The sequence below is a fragment of the Arachis stenosperma genome, chromosome 9, assembly GCF_014773155.1.
Source record: "Arachis stenosperma cultivar V10309 chromosome 9, arast.V10309.gnm1.PFL2, whole genome shotgun sequence".
NCBI lineage: Eukaryota > Viridiplantae > Streptophyta > Magnoliopsida > Fabales > Fabaceae > Arachis > Arachis stenosperma.
Genome location: NC_080385.1, coordinates 153,188,956 through 153,212,449, shown reverse-complemented (window position 1 = coordinate 153,212,449; position 23,494 = coordinate 153,188,956). Strand labels below are relative to the sequence as shown.

The 23,494-nt window shown below is 32.6% G+C and overlaps 3 protein-coding genes across 3 annotated transcripts; 2 read left to right on the top strand and 1 right to left on the bottom strand.

The window, feature by feature from the left end:
• Nucleotides 1-7,987: 7,987 nt before the first annotated feature.
• Nucleotides 7,988-9,884, top strand: LOC130951635 (PTI1-like tyrosine-protein kinase At3g15890). The gene is made up of 4 exons (XM_057880333.1): nt 7,988-8,275; nt 8,364-8,520; nt 8,625-8,887; nt 9,092-9,884. Exons 1-4 carry the CDS (start codon nt 8,220-8,222, stop codon nt 9,726-9,728), a joined length of 1,113 nt encoding a protein of 370 aa, XP_057736316.1. The 5' UTR covers nt 7,988-8,219; the 3' UTR covers nt 9,729-9,884.
• Nucleotides 9,885-10,794: 910 nt separating this feature from the next.
• Nucleotides 10,795-12,068, top strand: LOC130951636 (carboxylesterase 1-like). The gene has a single exon (XM_057880334.1). It carries the CDS (start codon nt 10,884-10,886, stop codon nt 11,961-11,963), a length of 1,080 nt encoding a protein of 359 aa, XP_057736317.1. The 5' UTR covers nt 10,795-10,883; the 3' UTR covers nt 11,964-12,068.
• Nucleotides 12,069-18,179: 6,111 nt separating this feature from the next.
• LOC130951152 (gibberellin 20 oxidase 1) lies at nt 18,180-19,831 on the bottom strand. Its single transcript, XM_057879779.1, has 3 exons — nt 19,214-19,831; nt 18,693-19,014; nt 18,180-18,602 (listed from the first exon to the last, which is right to left on the bottom strand). The coding sequence occupies exons 1-3, from the start codon at nt 19,753-19,755 to the stop codon at nt 18,330-18,332; spliced, it is 1,137 nt and encodes a 378-aa protein (XP_057735762.1). The 5' UTR covers nt 19,756-19,831; the 3' UTR covers nt 18,180-18,329.
• Between the last annotated feature and the right edge of the window lie 3,663 nt (nt 19,832-23,494).

Below are 23,494 nucleotides of genomic sequence, written 5' to 3'. Positions count from 1 at the left end.
ACTATTTAGCACTGTTAGATGGTTTCTGAGAGAGTGACAGGTGTCTCCCAAACTTTTTCTTTCTTTTGTGTTTCGCTCCTCAGCAAAAAGCCAAAACCTTCTTACTTGGTGGAAGGTTATCAGAGAAGATCTTTGTCCAATGGGTTGAAGAGAGTTAATCTAGCAGCAATTCCAAAAACCACCATTTAGGGGAAAAAAACGAAAATGTTAACTTTTGATTGGATGATTAGGGTAAACAATGGATTGAGAACTCATTGTCCCTCAGGTAATGAAGCAGAACTCTCTTCTGCAGCAATTTGGGCGCGATCTTTTCCTTTCAAATCAGGATTTGAACACCAAATTTTGAGCGCAATTTTTTCATTTGAAATTAGAGTTTAAAATGACATCCTCAAGCGCCTCTAGCACACCAAAGATGCCCCTCAAGGTCTTTTCACCCACAATTTTCGTTTAATTTTTGTTTTAGTTTAGATTTTGAGGGATGTATTATTAGCATTATCAATTTTTTTTTGTGGGTTCAGATATGATGGAGATGAAGGTAGAAGTCGTGGCGATGCTAAAGTCACTGCACCGCTGGCGGCATTCCTTCATAACCCGTTGGCTGTGCAGGAGTTGAGGGCTAACAAGAAAGAATTGCGAGTAGAACAGTTGAAGGATAAACATGAAGTAGAGGACTTAACTCAGGAAATGGGTGAGCTGTTGTATCGAACTCTCATCCCTATACCTCAAGCTTCACCTCTCCAACTCAAGTAATCAGTACACTCCTATTTTATCGATACCCCATCCTTCATTTCTCTCTATTTTCTATAAATTTGGTTCCAATTTTGCTTTTTATGATGTTGGGTACCTTCAAAGTTGGCAACTTTTTTACCTTTTTGCATTTTGCTCATTAACTGTCTGTGACAAGCAATCCCTTATGAGTGTGTGATCATTCATCCTTCACTAAATTCATTAAAGAAGATGAAGTTTGTGTTGCTACTGAAACCTGAGAAGTTATTTTGTCGGAGAAGTATTTTTATTGTGGTGGTGTTGTGTATTCATTGTGTCACCTTTGCGTACCAATTTAATGATACTTGCTTGCTTTATGATTAGTTGGCAGGAATGGATCTTTGGTTGATGGATGGAAGAGGTCGAGGCCTAATGGAGGGCATGCAGGACTAACATAAGCAATGAAGACATGAAATATTTAAACAAAACAAGGTATACTCAAAACAAAACTACATTTTATTTTTTAACAAATATTTTTTCAAAACACCTTCCCTTTTGGGTGTTAATCATGGGCCAAAATGGATTGAGTTGAATTTGTCATTTTTCTGTGAATGATATGGATTGAGTTCTACTAATGTTTGGAGCAAAATTTATGTAAAATTGATGATTATGTCCAAAAACTAATAAGATTGCTACCTTTTAAATTAATGATTATGCTATCATAATTTTTTTCTCAACTAATAATTAAAATTAAGAGGTGTTTTCTTTTTGCCCCCGAATTTTTAAAGAGGGAGAGAAGTATAATATAGAGAGTGTGAATTTGGATGGCAAATATAAAGATTGGCAAAACAAATTGCATTCTGATTCAGTACATTCTTAGGTCGATCTGTTGGGATAACCTTGGATATTTTTCCTTGCACTTTTTTGCTTTGCCTCTTTACTCTTTGGTGAATCGTTTGAAAGTTTGTGTATTTGAATGAGTTATAGGAGAAGCTAATATTTTTGTTTAATTCTATCATTTGTTTTGAAAGAAAGGGATTTCACTGTTGAGCAATCTGCATGGATGATTGATGCATACTGTATGCTTAGCAAGTCTTTGTCTAGAGCAATTTACATAGTAAGCGTTGTCACTTGTGAAGATTCCAAAATTTTTAATGGTTTATTACATTTGTAGAAGTTTTTGTAGAATCTGAAGCTCTTGAAGGTTCAATGATAATATATTTTTGATGAGAAACTTTTGTGTTACCTCAAGAACAATTAAATTAAACTTTCCATCGTTAGGATTTCCTTCAATCATTTTTTGTTGAATGTTTTTCTCTGTTGTGTTGCTAAAAAATGTTGTACCATATTTTTGCTCCAGATGAAGCTTGATGGAGCAGAAACTAAATATTTTTAGATCTTGAATTACTAGCGGAGGTGATTGAACATTTGCGAAATTTGTTTTTTAATTAATCTATGTTGTATAAAGAAAATTTAAAATGGCTTAAAAATTCCTTTATGTTTTGTGCATCTATCTGACGTGAGTTTTGTGAAATTTGATATGTTTATCTTTATAATTAATTCACTTTATTTAAAGATTTCTTGATCTTAGAAAAAATGTGTATAAATTTACAGAATCGTATATGACATAATTCAAGTGATCAAAGTAGATAATTCTTTCCTAGAACTTTTATTATTTTGACTACTAATTATACTGTTATCTTCTTTTGTGGAATTATTTCTTTCAAAATCAAAATTCCATGCCTTCCTGCATCTTTTTTTTTTCAGCTGGTGACAACGAGATTGCTACCTGTATTTACATGTGATCTTATAACTCGCTTCTATGCCTCAACATTTTTGTGTTGAAGATTGATAATGAATTGGTTGATTACACTTAATGATGACCAGTTAATTTTTTTTTGTTTTATTGAGTAATAATTTTTTTTAACTGTAATAAATGTTTGATATCTATAATTTAAAGTAAATGTGACTGTCCCTTATATTTTATCCAATGTTTTGCAGATTTTTCATGTTTGGTGGATAGAATAACAGAAAAGAATGAGATTGCTTTGATTTCATCGGTTTAAAATAAGTTACTATATTAAGTGATTAGATATAAGTGTAATGACATTTATTGCATAGATTTTGTGTGTGTGTATATATATATATATATATATATATATATATATATATATATGTATTTGCATGTGTTTTATCCTTTTTTTTTTCTTCTCTTCTGAAGGAGATGTAAGTGTGTTTGTTTGAGTAACATTTACTTACAACACATGATTTTTTGTGGCCAAGTTTAGCCATTTTCATCCATCATTTATATATTTACTTGATTTGAAACCATTTTATTGTGTTGTAATGAGTCTAATTCTTTTTATCATTTAGGATATATATGTGTGCATTTCTTAAATTTTTATTCCTTAAAGAGATAAGATACTCTAAGGAGTAAGGAGTACTTAGCTATTTTAAAGAGATAAGATATTCAATATTATGAGAAATATTTCACTCATTTTTTTGTTTTGATACTTTCTTTTAAACATTTTTTAAATATTTTTGTTGTAACACTTTTTCTTTGTGAGAGTAATTAAATTATTTGCATCCAAAATTTTTATTAGTTCTTCTCGCAATAGTTTAGTATTTTTCTTTTCTTTCTTTTTGCTTAGTGTTTTATTTTTATTTTTCTTTAGTATATAAAGTGTATGAACCTGATAAGCTATGTTGTTATATAATGTTTGTTTGATGCATAAAAGAAATTTTATATCTTACTCTGCTACAACATAAGATAAGTGAGGTAAAATCGAGTTTAAAAGAGTAGAATCTAATTTATTATTTGTAAAAGGTTTAACATCCTTATATTGATAAAAAAGTGATGTTTTTTATCCTAATTAATTCACAATTTGAAGGCAAATGTTAGAAAAATTTGTAACCGAATGGTTCTCACCCTAACAGAAATAGCTTCCATAAGTATTATAGAATTCTTAATTTTAATAATTCATTCAATAATTTTTAATTTCATTTTTTCAAATATAAAAGCAAAAAAAAGATTTAGCCTTTTTTATTTGAAAATAACTATTGCATGATTATAATTCAAGTGATAAATTACTAATTAATATTAGAACAAAAAAAAAGATTTGTTCTAAACGTTAGAAATAAAAATAATACTTTATTTTTATTATTTTATTTGTTCTGTCTTCAAGTCGAATACAAGCACAAGGTTAGTAGATTGAAAAAATTAATTCAATATCGCTTATTACTAGATGGAATTTTGAGAGAAAAAGAAGAGTGGAAGTGAACTTTTTCTATAGCCCATTATTATCATCACCAATTTCAAGTAGATAATATTTAGTATGCCATTTCTTTAGTAGTTATGTATTATTTTGGATTAGAAAATCATTTTTCGAACAAAGACATATATTGTGTTGGTAGGTTTTTCATTTAAGAAAATCATTATATTTTTTATTGAAAATTAATATGCGAAATAATTGATTTAATAGAATGGTATCCTATTAGAGAACAGCAAAATAAAAATTACATTATATAGTCAAATATATTTTAAATTTCAACTTATATCTTTCTAAAACTACTTAAAATAATTTCAATTTTTAGACATATATCTTTTACTTTAAATCCTTATAATAGTTACAATTTTTTATAATCAATAAGTGTACTTAGTTTTTAATAATTGTTTAGATAGACAATAATTTTTTTTTTTATTTTTTTCATATTGTGCGGTAGTAATGGGCATAGTATCGGATGAGTTGTTCTTTTATTTCACAATCAAATCCAAATTTTATATCTTGAAATAATTTTATTTTTTATATTTTACTTTTTACGAAAATTTTATTTTTTATTTTTGTAAAAATAAATCAAATAGATTTCATTTAAAAAGTATGTTAAGATAATGTATGATATACTAATCTTTTAACATATGATGTGGATGGGAATTAAGTACTAAAAGAGGGATTATAATATAAAAATGATTGTATGCTGTTAAGTACCAAGAAATTTTGTTTTTAACATGAAAGGATCATCCAAGAAATAATTTATTTAAGTTGTATATAGTATTGAATTGTAGGAGATGATTTATTTCTTGAGTATGATGTAATGTTTTAAATACGAATTTAAATTTTATTATTTTTCTATTGCTAACCTTCAATTTGGATTTATGAACTTTTATTGTCTGTTTTAGTTAGAAATAAAAGGATAGGAAAAAAGGAATTTAATTACTTTTATATTTTCAAATATATTATTTTTTATGTAGATATATTAGTGATTAAAATTTTTTTTATTTAATATTTATTTATGATACGAATCATATTCAAAAATTGAAATTAAATTTTCCTTTTTTAATTTATATATATATATATATATATCATATTTTCAGTTTTAAAGGCAATTTAGTTTAGCACTGAAAGTTAGGTGTAGTAGTAGATTGGAGTGGTAAAATTAAAAATTAAGAGGGTCTTTATTATTATTTTTTAGGGGTGAACGTGGATCGAATTGGATCGGATATGGCCAAAATCTCGATTCGATCTGCACTAAAATTATCGGATTGAATCGGATCTAATATCCGCAGTTTTTTAGCTTGAATCTGACCGATTTGCACATTTACAGATCGAATCAGATATCGGATATATCCGAAAAATATAAAAATACTTTTTAAAATCTTATTTTATTTTAAAAAATCAATAAAATCTCTTTTTTTACTCTTTTAAACATGTTTACTTTTAAAATAATATTAAACATATTTTTTTTAAATAATAAAAATAAAATAATGTAACATATATGATAACTATTAGTTAAAATAAAACATAAAAATAATATTTATTTATTTATTTTTGTAGATAAGCGAATATGCGGATACCTACATGAGATTTGCAATCCGATTCTATTAGTATGCGGATCTGATCCAATAGTCTTGCGGATCGGATCCATATCCGCAATTTTCAGATCAGATTCGGATAAATATCGCAGATATGCAGATCGGATCCGATCCATAAACATCCCTACAATATTTTCTATGAAAATAAAAAATAATATAAAAGCACATACAAATATAAAGATATTTCATCAGATTTTTAGACCATTATACTATACATTCTATTATTTTAATTTTAGGATTTTATTTATCAATGTTTTTACAATTTAAACTTTGGAGTATTTATTTGTGATCTTATGCTCTTAGTATAAATCATGATCACTTTTTGCAAATAATATCTATTTTAATAGTTTACTTACTTTGTAAAGTATAATATTACCCTTAAAGCTAAGTTGAAGAGAATGTTAATTATTTAAAAAGTTTAGTTGATATATTTGAAGATCTAAAATTTTATATTGATGATAGTTATATTATTGTATTGTCTCTAAAATTTATACAAAATTAATTCTTATATATTCAATAATTACTATATTAAAAAAATTTATAGATGCTACAAATTTTAAAAAGTTATCTTTGAAAAATATTTCTAACTTTTAAAAGTCACAAGTATAAGCACATGAACTTTTGATTTATCAAACGCAAAACGAGGTTCTTATACTTTTGAAAAACAAAAGCATCTCTTCAAAAAGTTTTACCAAACTAAGCCTAGGTCCGTTCAAAATGATATCTTCAAAAATTTCACAAATACAAAATCAAATTATTAAAATAAGTATTATGTTACATTATTATATGTTCAAATTCTTTATGTGATAACAAATAGATCTAGACAGGAGATTGTTAATGCATTAATTGATTCCTTTTATCTATGGTATGAATATAAGTTACTAACTTTAATTCAAAATATGAGATTAAGGTCTTCAATAGAAGATGAAAGTGTGATAGAACAAAAAATGTGTATAATAGATCCTTGATTTAGAAAATAGAAAGCTCGCACATTTAAAAAATAAATACAATGTAGTACTTATACTATCTGACCTCTCAATTACAATATAGTACTTATACTTAAGCATGTTTAATCAATACACAATTTAAAATTATTAGTTACATTATTGTGATCATATTTCTAAACTCAATAAATACATATAAAAAACATATTATTATCTAATTTCTATGTATTCTTTTTTTATTTTTGTTATTAATTTTACGAACTCAATCACTCACCCGCGCCGTATGCGCGGACCTCTTGCTAGTTATTATTCAATAATGACATACGTACGTAATATAGAATAGAATGGAAAGCAATACCACCATCCCTTGACCGATACAGGACATGTGCATAGGATGAAAAAGAAAAGAACAAAAATGACTTGGCCTTGTATTTCTATACTGATAATTAATAAAAAATAATGACAACTTATCTTCTTCTGGATTGGCCTACATGGTAAGGCAAATTTATATATGATCCTCACAAAATAAAAATATACAGGAACAGGATATAAAACAACACAGCAACCATCAATCTTGATCATTCAATCCAATCGTAAAAGTCCACGCCAGTTACTTATTGATGAAGAGAAAGCTAATAAGGATCGGAATACTTCTCATCATTAGCTTCTCTAGTTCTCGATTCCCAAGTATAACTGCATGCAGTTCCTAAACATAAACATGAAAAATTTTCAAATCACATGTTAGTTAAACCTTAAAAGAATCAATAGAAATTACTATTTAGATCAAACTCATCAAAGTGCTCATTTTGATAGAATTTGTCCTAAAAAGTATAATTACTAAACATTTCTTTTTTAAAAAACAAGCCTTCTTCCAAAGAGTGATGCTACAGCCAACGGTGTATATATGATGTAATTTAGTTATAAATTAAAGAATTCAAACGTTTTATAGGGGATTCATTAGTCATGTTCTCTTAAATATAGTTCCATTTCCAATATATTAAAAGTGTTGTGTTCTACCACCAGGAGAAGAGAATATAGTAGTTGCGATGATTGCGTCATTGTCCATGTACCAAATTTTAAAAAATTGAAGACCTAATTAGTTCGTAGCTTGCTTACCCATTCAACCTTAGCCTGACTTTTTTTAAAAGAAATAAAGAGTAATATTAGGGAATCATGAGAATTTATTATTTTTAATGATTAATTAGTTATTAATATTTATTAATATGAGATAAAATATGTTATTGAATTATTAAATTAATAAAATTAAATTAAAAAAATTAAGTTGATGAATAATAACTAAATAATAATAAAAAATAATAATTTTTAATGATTTTTTAGTATTTTTTAAATATATATCCATATAATAAGATTAATTAGATGAATAAAAAGCTAAAGAATGTTTGTTACGCCAAAGAGGAGTATAAACATGAAGACATTTCCAATGGAATATGTGGCTTGGCAAGAAAAACCTTGCAAATAACACTTGTGCTGGCATGCATATATATATAATACAAATAGAACTGTCTCCTCTTCAACCTAGAGAGTCCTTGACTTCCAAAGCACCCTTTTGTCTTCACTTTAAGCCTTCTCATTATTCTTCTCTTGTTCTTTCTTTACATTTCCCCATTTTTTTTGTTTCTTAATTTCTTGCGAATCTTTTTCACTTCTTCCTGCTTGAACTTATTGAGAATACACAAGACATGCACAAGAAATGTTTCTGTTGTTTCTTATCTGAAGAAGAGCAAAGCAAAGCAAGGTGTGTGTGTGTGTGTATATTTGTAGATTAAAGTTGTTAATGAAGCTTTTAACGAAAATTCTAACGCGAGATTTTCGAATATATGTAGGAATAAAGGAGAAAAGAATAAGAATAAGGATTATCCATGGGAAATCTACACATCGAAGGAGCTGCTTCGTGCAACAAACAATTTTCACCAAGATCACAAGATCGGAGAAGGTGGATTTGGAAGTGTTTATTGGGGTCGAACAAGTAAAGGCGTCGAGGCAATTATATTCATTTTTTTTTTACTATACCCATGATTTGTTTTGCTTATTTACGATGTTTGTTATGCACGGAAAAAGCCTAATATAAATGAAATGGAAGACAGATTGCAGTGAAGCGGTTGAAAACGATGACTGCAAAAGCAGAGATGGAGTTCGCAGTCGAAGTGGAAGTACTTGGAAGGGTTAGGCATAAGAATCTGTTGGGTTTGAGAGGTTTCTATGCTGGAGGAGATGAAAGGTTAATTGTTTATGATTTCATGCCTAATCAAAGCTTGCTCACGCATTTGCACGGTCACCTTTCTTCTAATTGTCTCTTAGATTGGCCTAAAAGAATCAACATAGCAATTGGTGCAGCTGAAGGTTTAGCGTAAGTCCAATTTCATTCATCACTTCTTGTATGTATATATTTTTGTTATATAAATATATAAAAATATTATTCTTACATCAAATTCAGTTACTAATATATTTGTATATAAATACAGGTATAGTTTAATACATGTATAGTTTAATACGTTATGGTTGATTTTGGTGTATTGTTAGGATAGAAGATAAATATATTTATGTGTATCAGGTATTTGCACCATGAGGCAAATCCTCACATCATACACAGAGACATAAAAGCAAGCAATGTTCTGTTAGACCTTGAATTCCAAGCAAAGGTAGCTGATTTCGGTTTCGCAAAGCTCATACCAGAGGGTGTGAGCCATCTCACAACAAGGGTTAAAGGAACACTCGGATATTTGGCACCGGAATATGCCATGTGGGGTAAAGTGTCGGAGAGTTGTGATGTTTACAGCTTTGGGATTCTTCTTTTGGAGATTGTTAGTGCCAAGAAACCAATTGAGAAGCTACCAGGTGGAGTGAAAAGGGACATTGTTCAATGGGTGACACCTTATTTCCAAAAGGGTGCGTTCAATCACATCGCGGATTCCAAGCTGAAGGGGAAGTTTGATTTGGATCAGTTGAAATCTGTGGTGATGATAGCTCTGAGATGCACCGATGGTAGCCCTGAGAAGAGGCCTAGCATGGCAGAGGTTGTGGATTGGCTTAAGGGTGCAGCTGGCAAGAGAAGAAGAGAGGTTACTCCTTCTCTAAGTTTGGGTAATGGTGATGATGAAGTGGATGACGATGATTACGGAGAGATTACACCATACCAATCCAAGTTGAAAATGGCAAGTACTGACAGTGATAGGCATAAGAGAAGATGATCATATATATTTGTGAAGTAGTGGTTGGACTTGAATTTCATTTGACTCGTTCCTAATATTAAAGGATGTATACATACACCTGCCAAATGTGGAGCTACGGTAACAAACTGATATTCTTGTTTGACCACTTTATTATTTCATTTTCGTAGCAAGATGACATAGTTAAAAACTATATGAAATTATTTGATTATTTTTATCTATTATCTTCACACGAAAAAGAATTAGCTTACATAACTTAGTCCGCTCCGATCAGGGCAGTTATTCCAACCAAATAATGACAAGAATACACCACTGCACTCTCTTTGACTTGTACGCTGCGGTGTTTAGAAAGTATAGTATCGCCTCATGAATAACGCTAATTGTCATCATGTATCTATATCTATATGCAAATCTCTTTTCTATTGCACACCCTTTAATTTGCTTAGCTAGCTTAACCTTAGCTTAATGTCTCGGTTAGCTTTCAACCATTAAAAACAATTTGGTGTAACCATCACAACTCTTCTTATTCTTCTTGTTCTACCTGCTGTGAAGTCTACCATGGACCCTAACGGCACTAGCGTAGGAACACTCCCGTCTGTCGTAGCTGGAAACCATGTCTTGGTGTATGTGTTCCCCGATCATTATACAAACCAATCAGAAACGATGTGGGGTCGGGTGTACCTGCCCCGGATGCTCGCATGTTTGAGTTACCTTACACCGTAACTTTAAAGTCCAACAGTTCTGGTTGTTGCCTGGGAATGATTTCCAACTTCAACCGACCAATTTTGGTTTTCAGTCCACTACCGCCACAACCCGGAGAACCACTCATTATCAAAGACGACCACGTTCTGCTGCGCCGCCGTGTCGTCCAAGGTCTCCATTTGAAATTTAAGATGATTACTTAATTAGACACCTGTTTTCCTAGCTCATTGGATAAAATCTTCTACCATTAAAAACGCTAATAATTACTATTTAATGACTATAAATTACAAAATTTACCCTCCCAGTAATGTTCGGTTTCTCTCTTGTAGTAGTAAATTATTGTCCGGTGGCAAGTAATTAATAATTATCTAGCTGTAGTCTTGACACCAAAAACAAGAAGCAGCACATGGCATGAAAGAAAAATAAACGCTCCTAGTCATTTCTCTAATACTTTCTCGTTCTTCTTTTTGAGCCATGGCGCTCTTGTTCGCTTTCCCAATCCCACACTCCAATTACAGTGCTGACATGACAATAATAACAGCATTATTGTGCTTACATCTTCTCCTCTTCACAGTAGTAAGAGTGAACTCAATGGAACCCTCATCATCATCTGAGGATCCCTACAAGATTCTCAACATAATCCCCAACCCAGACGGCACCTTCACCCGCCTCCAAAACTATCCAGAGACCCCTCCCTCACCAGATCCCACTCTCCCCATATCCGTTCTCTCCAAGGACCTTACCATCGACCAATCCAAGCACACCTGGGCGCGGATCTACCTACCCCGCCAAGCACTCAATACTCCCCCTAACCACCCCAACCTTCCCCTCATCGTCTTCTACCATGGCGGTGGTTTCATATTCTACCATGCCAACTCCACCTACTTCCACGACTTCTGCGTCCGCATGGCCAACGCCACCCAATCCGTCGTCGTTTCCGTCGATTACCGCCTTGCTCCGGAGCACCGCTTGCCGGCGGCGTACGAGGACTCGGTGCAGGCGCTGCACTGGATCAGAGCCTCCAATGACTTGTGGCTGGCTCACGCTGATTTCTCCCGATGCTTTCTCATGGGAGAGAGTGCTGGAGGAAACATAGCGTACAACGCGGGTCTACGTGCAGCCGCGAAGGCAGACCAGATCAGGCCGCTCAAGATCAAAGGGATGATATTGATTCAGCCATTTTTCGGAGGGAAGAAAAGAACTCCGTCGGAGCTGAGGCTAGCGAAGGACTTGAACTTGCCACTGACGGTTACGGATTCCATGTGGAAACTGTCGCTGCCAGTTGGCGCTGACCGGGATCACGAGTATTCGAATCCAACGGTGAATGGAGGGGCAAAGGTGTTGGCTAGTATAAGGGAGCTTGAGTGGAGGGTTGCGGTGTTTGGGTGTGATGGGGACCAGCTGGTGGACCGCCAGAAGGAGCTCGTGAAGCTGCTAAAGGACAAGAGAGTGAATGTGGTGGGCCAGTTTTATAATGCTGGTCGCCATGGCATTTTTGTTGGTGATGCTTCCATGTCCACCAAAGTCTTCCATTTACTTAAAACTCTTCATTGATCCACATCATTTTACTACTTTCCATCTTCCTTCCGTTAATGTATCTTCTCTACTCATTATCCACACGTGAATAAAATCATCGCTATATTCAATTTCCGTATTTAATCAAGCAAGGTCCAAAAGAAAATACAAAGGCCTTTAGGTGGCTTTTCGGGATTCGCAATCAACTATACCTTGAGTATCCTCTTTTATATATATATATATATATAGGCCAGTTTTTTTATTTCAAGTCAGGTTTTTCCTTTAGCTTTTTGAGTCCAGATAGTCTCTTGTCTTTTTCGTTTTCTTTCTTAGAAGTACGTAAGTATTCATTTGGTGCTAGACAATGGACCTCTAATCTCAGCCCACTTATCTTGTTAAGGGATCACTGACCCAAAGAAAAAGAATCTTATTTTACAACAACAAAAAAAACTCCCAAAATATATTAAAAAGAAAAAAAAGTATTAGGGCGACTATTTTGTGTTTCTCTTCCTTCTTTGCAATATTTTTTGGCGAGGGAATGAGGGATGCTGTATCAATGCATCAAGGTGACTTCTTTTCACTGTGGCGCACTTGATCACCCCATCATTAACATCTCTTTTATTTCTTGAATCACATACAATATTCCTATTAGAATGCGACAGAATCTATCATCAATAGTGTCAAATTCACGTGGCATAATGGCTTCTTAGATTTAGCATTTTATCATTCATTCATCTCCTCAAATTTTGTCAATTCTTGTTTTTGCCAAGGTGTATGTATGGTAAAAAGAAAGACAAGTGGGCCTCCTATATATGAGAGATAATATATATAATTGAAAAATGAAAATCAGCGAGAGTTTGACATGGCAAATAACTTTTCATGAATCGGACAAATTAGTTTATCTGCGTAATGTTACGATGGGTAACCGAAAATTAATGAACTGGGCTTATAAAGATGGCCTAAGCGTCGGGGATGGAGCGGCCTACAACTTGGTTAGCATCTGGGGACTACCGTCCGACTTGTGTGTATGGAAGAATGGGAGGTGGTACCTGCAAAGACACTCCAATGTCTAAGTCAACAAAGAGTTTTGGCAGGTTTAGAGAGTATTGGAAGTTAGAGATACCTGAAGAGTGTTAGGGTATTTATAGTAGTGATTCAATAATCACTGTTGGAGTAGTTCCACCTTTTAAAGTGGGTAACCGTCCTTTTATCTTATGAAAGTTGAGATATGGCTCCTGAAAGTGAGTTGAGAGATTTTTGGGACAGTTACTTATTTAAAATAAGTGTTATCTGCCAGTTATCATTTATTCCTTCGAGCTCGACTTTTTTGGAGTGAAGTTGTTGAATCCGACCTTTTTTAAGAAGGTCGGTCGACAGCGAAGACCAATCTTTGAATTAAGGCTTTTGAGTTTATTTAGAACTAGACCAATGTTAGGTTAGGATATGAACACATATATATACTAATCATCGAGTGGGAAGAATTGTGGGATCCATGTTTTTCAAAGGCACTATGACTGTATGAGCGACAACATTGAATGCCAGCTGAAAATATAAAATTTCCTTTCTTTAAAAAAAACACGTAAGCCTATTTTGGAAAGAACAAACTTCCAAGACAAAAAAAAAGGCTTGCAAGGTTCAGTAGAGCATGTTCACGTATCAAGGTGATGTTGGTCACCATTACATAAAAAGTGCGTTCTATGGTGGGGTTGATATTATGGTGACTGTCATGACTAGGATAAATCTACCATTGTAATGCATACACATGTCATGGATTTGAATTTAACATTTAGATTTGACTCAAATTTGAAGGTCACTAATAGAATTAATTAATGTAAAGTTACTACAGTAAAATTTTCTCTCTCCCAACATCATGTATTGCACAACCATTAACCCAAGAAAATACAAATTAACCCAAATCCAACCAAAATAAAACTATATCTTCTTCCTTTTCCTTTTCCTTTTCCTTTTTCTTCATCTTCAACTTTCAGATTATATTCCCAAACACATTTTAATAGACATGCTATTTCTATACAACAAAATATCATATTATCAGAGCATATGACAAGCAGTTATTGAGAAAAAACAAAGAAAAATAGTAAGAAAAAGAACTGCAAGATATTAGAAATCAATAATTTAAGTGGTATTGAACTGTAACAATTTTGCTTTCACTATATTTTTCTCTTCCATCTAACTTTGATTCAATTTGATTCACTTTCACTAGTCACCAAAATCATATCATTCTCACTGTTGGGATCTTTTTCCCTCAAAATCAAAGAACAACAACTAACGGAACACCAAACTTTAAAATCATTCAAAACTAACATCATAACTCTCTTGTTCTGGAATTTATCTAATGCCATAACTACTCCCTTCAAAGGTCAACCTTGCTAGCCAATTAGTATCATTCACTACCATCCTGTGACGATAGAATGGTTATTGTGATACTAGAGGCCGCTAGATTAAGGCGGCGTTCACTGGGCGGTGACCATCGCGGAAGCTAGAATGTGTTTCACTTAGGGCAGCTCAGCTGCGATCCTACGGCGGAAGAGGGTTTCAAAACAACCATACTTTTTTTGTTGATGGATTGGACAACCTCCAATTCTAGGTTACACACTCACACACACCACATCCACACACACATGATATTCCTTTTTTAGTCAAGTTTACACATGATGAGATTCGAACCTAAAACCTCTTAGTAGAAAAGGAAACTTGTGCCACTTGAGCTAAGGCTCATTGGCAAACAACCATACTTGATGAACCCAGTCCAACATCATAGGCTTTTTGGTGAAGCTTTTTTTTTTTTTTATCATAATTTGATGAAGCTCTAAGTTTATAACTGATTTTTTTTCTAGGCCCCTCCAATTTAATTTTTTTTCATGCTTGGTCCATATAGTAGAAAGCTCATACGAAAAAAAAGTCTGTTTTGATGACAAAATTATCCATTTGTCATCACAGTAAATATTTAAAATTTACATATATTAGCATTGAAGTAATCTTTTATTATCGTTTTAGAGGGTGTTTCTCACTATAATCAACAATGACATGTATTACTTCTCTACTAGTTATCAACTATTAGACACCTTTAGACACCATATCCTTAGTCACCGAGAACTGGCCTACATAAAATTCCGAAGAAACAATGCATTAAAAGAGATAAAAAAAGGGAACTGTATTCAAAATTTTAAATACATAATACGTGAACGTGTCATGATTTTGAATAGAGATATGCGTAGCATATCCATACGACCATACGTTCCTCATCATGACATAACATAATGCAATAGTTATAAGCAAGCATCGTTTTCGAGCACTCAATTTTCCCATTTCCCAAACGAAACCGAACAACAGAAGAAACAAAACTAACGAATGGAAGCCATTTTGAGCCATATTTTTATAATGTCTGAAATTACGTGGCCAACTTTAAATCTTAGCCAGTGTTTTGAATAAGAGTAGTCCTATCAATCTACCCATTAGTATGATCTCTTTTCCTCTCTAAAATCTAGAAAAATTAAGGGATGAGTCATGACATGCATGGAAATTGATTCATTATTTTGTTGAAGCTTTGTCGGTTCTTTCTCCAACCCATTTCATCACCATATAGCAAAACTACAAAACAAGTGACAAATAGGCCATAGAAGAAAAATCGGATATTCATCCTGCATTATTATTTGATTAAACCCCTAATAAATGTGCGTATTAGTTAGACACGTAATTATGGATGAGATTTAAAGTGAAAAGAGAATACAATTTTTTCTTTTGTAATTATAATCATATAATTAAATTCGAGTACTCAAATTTTTTGGAATCAAATTTTTTTATAATAAATTTAGATGTTGTTAAAAAAAGGAAACGAAAAATATATATAATTGATGGGAGGAGGCAGGAAAAAGAACACGAGGGGTCCCAACTCCCCATTCAGCAACTCGATTCGATCATGCTTTATTTTGTCCTTTTGTGGTCCTAATGTAGTGCCAAATTAGTCATAGCAAGTTAACCAATCTCTTGTGTGAGCATACTCATAAATAGTTATTTCCTTTTGTCTTATTAAAAGAATAATATAATTATATCAAATCTCAATGATCAATAGGCCTAGGGGGTGCGTACACCTATTTTTCTTTCTTCTATTATTGTATTTTACTGACTAAAATGAAAAAATTATTGAGGTTTTGTCCTTATTGATGAACCAATGGAAATTATCATAAAGACAAAAACATTTATTTCAATCAACAACATCTGCAGTCACAAGAGATTTAGCTTGGTGATAGAGTATGATGATATGATCTAAATAGTCATGGATCTTAGAATTATACTATTACATATAGTTGTTATTCGTCAATTCTTTAATTTGCAAAATAGTTGTTATTCCAATCCCATTTGTTTATTATATATATGTCACTTTAATAGTTACCATTTTGATTCACATTGGACGCATCAGCTACCTTACCTCACTCTTTTTGCCAAATGGTGCATGAAAAACAACTCTTGGTGGAATTGGAATAATAGTTAACAAAATAATTTTGAAGGGTCAAGGAGATCAAAGGGGTCGAATCCGAATATCAATGGAAGCTAATATATTTTCTATGGGCATGCAAACATGCTTAATCATAATTAATTACCAGCTAATTAAGCTAGTTGCTTCTTATTCTTTTGGAGTATGTTAAGGATACCATTATTTGTTTGTGGTTGGGCCATGGAATTATATAAAAGTAAATGAACTTATAGACAAATAGCTAGTACTAGGGATGCTACAAATACAAGAATATTAATTACATATAGGTGAAGATCGTATAGGATCGGAGGCATCTATATAATATGACCAAAATCTACTAAGGAAAAATGTTGTTTTAGAAGATACCGTAGCTGTGTTGCACACCGCAATGTTTGGTCTTTTTAAATGATTTTGCACACAAAAAAGTCATATCAATTAATAGTTTTCTTGAACTAGTTTTTAGTTTTATTCTATCTGTTGAGACTAAAATATTTATGGCCAATGACAAATATTAAGAAATGGTTACGTTTATTGAAGACATAGTGAGATAGAAGAAATAAGTATTAAGTAGTATGAGAAAATGAAATGGTTTTAATTTGCACGTGGTGCAGGGTTTAGTACGAGAATTGGACTGTCATTGTCTTCAGTTGTGGCCTGGCGGCTGAGCCTTTCGAGTTTGAAGCAAGCATGTCTTTCTTCATTTATTTCCTTATTGTATTATGTAATCAATCTGATTTGTAACAACTAAACAAGCGTCATATAGCATATAGTTATCGAATCATAATACAGAAATAAATTATAATAATATATTCATTGCAGATTTTTGTTATCATTAAGTTCATTATTTCTTGTTGATGTACTCACTCTGCTCACGTGATGAGCTTCATTGCAATATTTTTATTATCATTAAGTTTGATTATTTCATGTTGATGTACTCATTCAACTCACGTGATGAGCAAGCAAGCGGTAATAGAAATTCTATGGGTCTTAGATTGTGCCAAAATGAGAGGAATAAAACAGTGTTGTGAGTGAAATGGCGAATGTGCCATTTGAATACAAACTGCAAACTCATCGGTCACAAGTGGTATCTTATTTTTAAATTTAAATACATAGAGATTAACTTACCCTTTTTTTAAATAGCTATATATCTGTATAAAATTTTATTACATTCATAATAAGACATAAGATTTAAAATGAGGGAAATAAATGAAAGAAAAGAAAATCATAAGAAGAATGTTTCAGCATCTAAGGACAGGGAAAAGGACAAAGATTAGCGAACGTTAGCTCGCATACTAAATTACTAAACCTCCAAATTTGATAACAACATAATCGTCATTGGATTTTAGCTTTCAATTCCACCGAATCATTCAAATAGTGGGCCACCTATTTTTATTGGATTTATTTGCCAGTTTTAACCTTACTCCTACATATGTCCAAGGGCCTCCAAGATATTGAAAGATCATTGGTTTGATGCTTGAGAATTGTGACATCACATGTACTGGTAAACTAAAGCATCATTTTAATATTTTAAGTTTTTAATCACCATTAATTAGGATTATTAGGTGTTAACCTTTGTTTCCGACCTAATATAGCCTGGTATTAGTGATGATTGATTATAAGGAAATGTTGTTACAATATTTACATGGAAGTTTAAAGTCTTTGTTTGATCAAACGCTTACGTAATTAACCTTTTAAAGGTTTCAATATACATTCATACAAACTTGCTTCAATTTAACATATAATCAACATATTCACATTAGAAGGAGATACCCTTCTATATAATGAAATTAAAATTACAAAATTACCTGACAAGATTTGCTTATTGATTTTTTTTAAACATTTTTTTAGCATACTCAAAACATGAAGAAACTCCAATTCAATGCTGCTTGTTCTTGTTTAATGTCTTTCCCTCATCAAATAATCTTATCGTCCTTCCGTTGAAGCCAGTTGGTGAATTCATCAAGGGTTCTGATGTCAGCTCTGTAGTGCTTCTGAGTAAACTCAAGGAGCATGGACCATGTAAAATCAGGGTAGAGCCTTGAGCTCAAATTGTCCACTAACTCACATGGTGGCGTCACAAGCTTGTCACTTGATGGACACAAAAAGAAAGCAAGTGATTTTCTTGTTGTCTTACTATTTACCACTGCCCTATGCAAACAACTCTTGTATCTCCCATTTGAAAGAGCCTAGTAATCAGCATACAAACCAAAAACAGTTATACATATTAGGAGGTTAAACCATTAATTATGTGGTTAAGTATGTATAGTGTTACATACCATGAAGGTATCACCAATATTGACGACAAAAGCATTGAAATTTGGGGTAACTGAGTGCCACTGATCGTCAACATAAACTTGGAGGCCACCAACTTGGTCCTGGTGGAGAATGGTTAAGGATGTTGGATCACAATGAGGTCCAGTTCCCAAGGCGAGGTCAGGTTTTTGACAAGGAGGGTAGTAATTGAGCCTCATTATTGAATTGTTCTCTTCAAAGAATTCTCGAAAATACGATTTGCCAACTCCAAGGCTCATCCCCAGAAGCTCCATTATCCCCAAAGAAAGATTGCTCATTGCCTCACAGTACTTCTCATACACCTTCCTGCATGTATGTAAGTCATGTCAAGTCAAATTTACAATGCTCTAAGGACTAGTCTGTGGATCTGAATTTTGAATTTAATCTAAGAGTTTGTAGTTGGTTGTTAAGCGGATGAGTGAACTGACTGCTAGACAAACCAAGTTTGGTTTAAATTTAGAATGTGTTTAATTAGTAACTACATTTATTATTTAGTTATGCTTACCCGAATTGCTCAAACTCTTTACCCAGTTTACTGCAAAGGTAGTCCTTGACAAGGTTGGGTGAGTGTTTTTTTTCTGCTGAGTATTGAAAGGAGAGTGTCTCCTTCCATGGAAGCTTAGAAGAAAATCTACCGGTGAAGCTACTAGCATAGCCACAGTGCTCCCCTGTTTTCCTCTGAGCTCTCTGTTTCTGAGACAGGGGGAGCTCAAAGAAATCATCCATCAAAGCGTGAGCATCGGTGATCAAGTTCCTGTCTATGCCGTGGTTGACGACAAGGAAGAAGCCGTGCTTCCGGCATGCTTCGCCAACAAGGCTTGAGGCTTCCATTGCAGCGAGGGGATCGCCAGAAAGGAAGCCTCCGAGATCAATGAATGGGACCTGAAGCTCAGGGACATGGACGGAGGCTTTCTCGTGGTCAGGCCAAATGAATTGTGACGGTAGGTTGAGTTGGTGGCTGAGGACGGAGGCATCAAACACCAATGGGGATTCTTTTGGTGGTTGAGGGATGGAGTGCATGCAGTCTATTGCCATTGCATTAACCATTGCATTCAAGAAGGAGAAAAAAGAGTTAGAGAAATGCGAAGAAAGAAAAGCCAAGGCCGTTTGTTGAGGAAATTGTAGAACAAATATTGGAATCTTATATAAGCACCCACACCTTCACTATTTTCGTACAAATTTCATGGAGTACTCGCGGCCTAGTACTCCTTTTTTACAAAGCCATTTTTGTTGTTTTTTTAATATTCTTGGGTATTATATCAGGTAGTTTAATCAAATATATTGTATCTCAATTATTATCTTAATATTTTTATATAAATATATTTTTTTAATGATATGATTTTAATGTTAATTTTATTAAGATTAATATGTTTTACAATAAAATTAAACAGTCAAGTACTTATTAAATCAAGTCCAATTAAGTTCGTTTATTGTATGCATGCTTTTTTAAAATTTTTGTCATTTTTTTTTTATTTTTCATCTTCAAAATTAGACTATAGAAATTTTTTATGCATAATACAAAAATTTTTAAGGATTATATGCTCAAAATATTAGCACCCAACTAACAAAATATATACTGTCAGCTCACTCGTCCGTTTAAGCAAGTGTCGGGAGTTCGAACCCGTCTTGTACATGCAGCAACCCATTAGCCAGCAGCAGACCCTTAAATGGAGCTCAGATCCGCGACGGATTAGTTCTTAACCTGTCGAGTTGGGGGATACCGTTTGAATAAACAAAAAAAACTAACAAAATATATACAATACAAAAAAAAAGGAAAAATGAAGAATCACGTATTTAGAACTTAGACACTCAACTAATAAAATACTCACAATATCATTTTTTTTTTAAAAGTCACATACCCAAACTATTAACTCACTCAACTAATAAAATACATTCACAACAAAAATTTATGTGTTATATGTAAAATTTTTTATATTATATAAAAATTTTGTGCTATACTATTAAATTTTTGTGCTCTTTGACAAAATTTTTTATGTTAAAAAACAAAGAGAAGCAGAACAACAATGCATAGATACATTTTTTTTTGTTTGGGCTTATCTCAATTTAATTAGATTTGATTAAAAAAATATTTGTACATCTAATATCATGGTATATAATTTTTATTATTTGATTTAATTATCTATTGGTCTTATAAGTACAAGTATTTATTAAATGATACAGCGATTATTAAGTACTTTTTAGACTGTATTAAAATCCTTATGATGGACTTCATATGTAGAATGTGTGATTATTAATTTTCATAGTGCTTGTTGCCACTTTCCCACCCTCAACTCATTGTATGCTTGAGAGAGGTCTTGAACCTTTTTAAGGGGAAGCAACTGTAGTAAGTTGATACATATTACGAAAGGCAAAAGCACAAGTACTAACTACTAACACTGACTAGTCCCACTAGGCCACTATCATATGTCTCTACCAAAACTGAATCATGAATACAACACTTGTTAGTATACTAATACTAATGATAAATCTAATTGAAAATTTACGGAACAATTGGATTATTAGATTTGGATCAAATGGCAGATCTTGTGGAACTAATATTAGGAGTGTCCAATGCCTAATATATATGGGAGAGTAGGGTGAAGACACTTAAAGGGACAAGGTTTTTTTCTGCTGGTGTCAGCTAAAGTTACAAGAACAACAAAATGACACACATATATAGAGAATTTCATGTCATCATTCATCAAAGTAACTTTTGCTCCTGCTTTGATATTAAGTTTACTGCCATTTTCACTTATTACTTTCTCTTTTCATTTAGAGCAATGAAATAATACTCTTTTCCACATGAAAAGAAAAAAGAATTCCGTTGTAATTAATAGTTACTAAACTCAATTTTTTTTTATCAAGTTACATTCTAACACATACTCCTTCTTCTCACGAGTTCTATAATAATCACTTTCTAGTCATAACCATGATTTGAATCTCATATACTTTTTAAACAAGTTACACATAGATGCTATTAGACCAAATCTTCTAGTGCCACTAAATTAGATTTGGAAATACTATCATTGTACTCTCTTTTTAGTTTTTATTTTTTACGGTATCGCGAATTGAAGCTTTATTTAAAGATTTATTGTTGACCAATAAATTACTATATACACCAGATAAAATTCGAACTCCTAAACACTTACTTTAGACTAATAAACTAACCATTAAACAAATTTAAAAATTCTAAAACAACAAATGACCCACTACCCAAATCATGATTCTATGTTTGATGGGAGGAAAAAAAAAAACAAGGAGAAAAACAAGAGTCCTGTCTGTTTGTGATGAAAATAGATGGAACCCACTTTATACTTGTAATAGTAAGGCCCAAAGCTCATGAGGTTCTTGTAGTTGGGCAGCTTTCTTATCTTGCCATGGCATATTACTCATTAAGCCATCCATTAAGTGCCAACGAGCCTTAGCTCAGTGGCATACATTCCCCTTCTTTACCAAGAGGTTTCCAGTTCGAACCTCATATAGGGCAAGCTTGACAAAAAAGGGGATTTCATGTGTGTGTGGGTGTGGTGTGTGTGAGTGTGTAACCTAGGATTGGGGGTTGTCCAATCCATCGACCAAAAAAAAAAAAAAAAAAAGCCATCCATTAAGCAGTTAGTGCATGTTTTCCCAGTGGGAAAAGCAGTACCACACTATCTAGTATCATGGTCGACATTTATATGTTTAAACTCAGATTTAGATGAGCTTCATATCATATCAAACTATTTAGTTTGCATACAGATAAAAATTTATATTTATATGCTCGCAAATAATAGAAAGAGTTTTGTAATGTCTCCTTCAATTAGAAATGACAACGAAAATTCGTAAATTTGGATATCTATAAATATATTCGAAGATCACAATACATATGCATATGGAGACAAAAAAAAAATCGTTGAAATGAAGATAAAGACCCCGGAGAATTTTAGAGTTGAAATGAGGACTATATCTTCCGTGGGAACCGAATTATATGTGTATTAATTAAATTAATTTAATTGAGATAATCTCTCCTTATCTTTGTTGAATAATTAGGTATTTCAAATGGAACAATTATTGTGATAGCAATACTTTTTTGTTAGGAGTGCTAGGAGTTGGCAATTTGTGTGTCAATAATGTTTTTAATGGCGTGAGATTTTATCTAATGATGTGGGATTACTTATTTTTATTTTACTAATTACATGCTGACCATAATTTAATAAAGTTGCTGACTTCCTATATTTTTTCCTTTTTTTAGAGGCCTGCTACACATACAAGTCTTTTTGGCTTACAAGTTATACAAGTTGCTCAAAGTCACAACATGTTCACTCTTCGTCTTCTTCTTCAATCAAAACGCAAACCATCAAGAAAAAAACACGCGCCTCTTCCACAACACGTTCACTCTTTTTCTTCTTCGTCAATCAAAACGCAAACCATCAAGATTCAAGGGACATTCAAAACAAATTACTACGATTCTACAGAAACTTTCCAACTCCCCGCTAAGAGTAGAAGAAATCAAGAAGAAAAGATACAAATTTCCATAAAAAATCATTAGAAAAAAGGAAGAAACATTATTCAAGGTACTGTTTTACTGTTCTTCTAGATTTTTCTTCTAGATTATCTCTGTCATGTGCCCATCCTTAACCAGCAAAACATTAAAAGATTTCAAGAAGAAATATACTGTCTCCCCATGTTTTGGGCGTATTTCTTAAATCTTTAGGTGTATTTCTGTAATCGTTTGGGTGTATTTATGTAATCGTTTGGGTGTATTTCTAAAGTTCCATTATCTTAAAAATGATTTCAAAGCTTGATT

Bases quoted from the DNA above. Each gene is read 5' to 3' on its own strand.
- LOC130951635 (XM_057880333.1), top strand. From the start codon at position 8,220: ATGCACAAGAAATGTTTCTGTTGTTTCTTATCTGAAGAAGAGCAAAGC. The intron at 8,521-8,624 runs GCAATTATATTC...AATGGAAGACAG, and splicing joins GAACAAGTAAAGGCGTCGAG to ATTGCAGTGAAGCGGTTGAA. The intron at 8,888-9,091 runs GTAAGTCCAATT...TATGTGTATCAG, and splicing joins GGTGCAGCTGAAGGTTTAGC to GTATTTGCACCATGAGGCAA.
- LOC130951636 (XM_057880334.1), top strand. From the start codon at position 10,884: ATGGCGCTCTTGTTCGCTTTCCCAATCCCACACTCCAATTACAGTGCT.
- LOC130951152 (XM_057879779.1), bottom strand. From the start codon at position 19,755: ATGGTTAATGCAATGGCAATAGACTGCATGCACTCCATCCCTCAACCA. The intron at 19,015-19,213 runs GTAAGCATAACT...ACATACATGCAG, and splicing joins AAAGAGTTTGAGCAATTCGG to GAAGGTGTATGAGAAGTACT. The intron at 18,603-18,692 runs GTATGTAACACT...GCTGATTACTAG, and splicing joins ATATTGGTGATACCTTCATG to GCTCTTTCAAATGGGAGATA.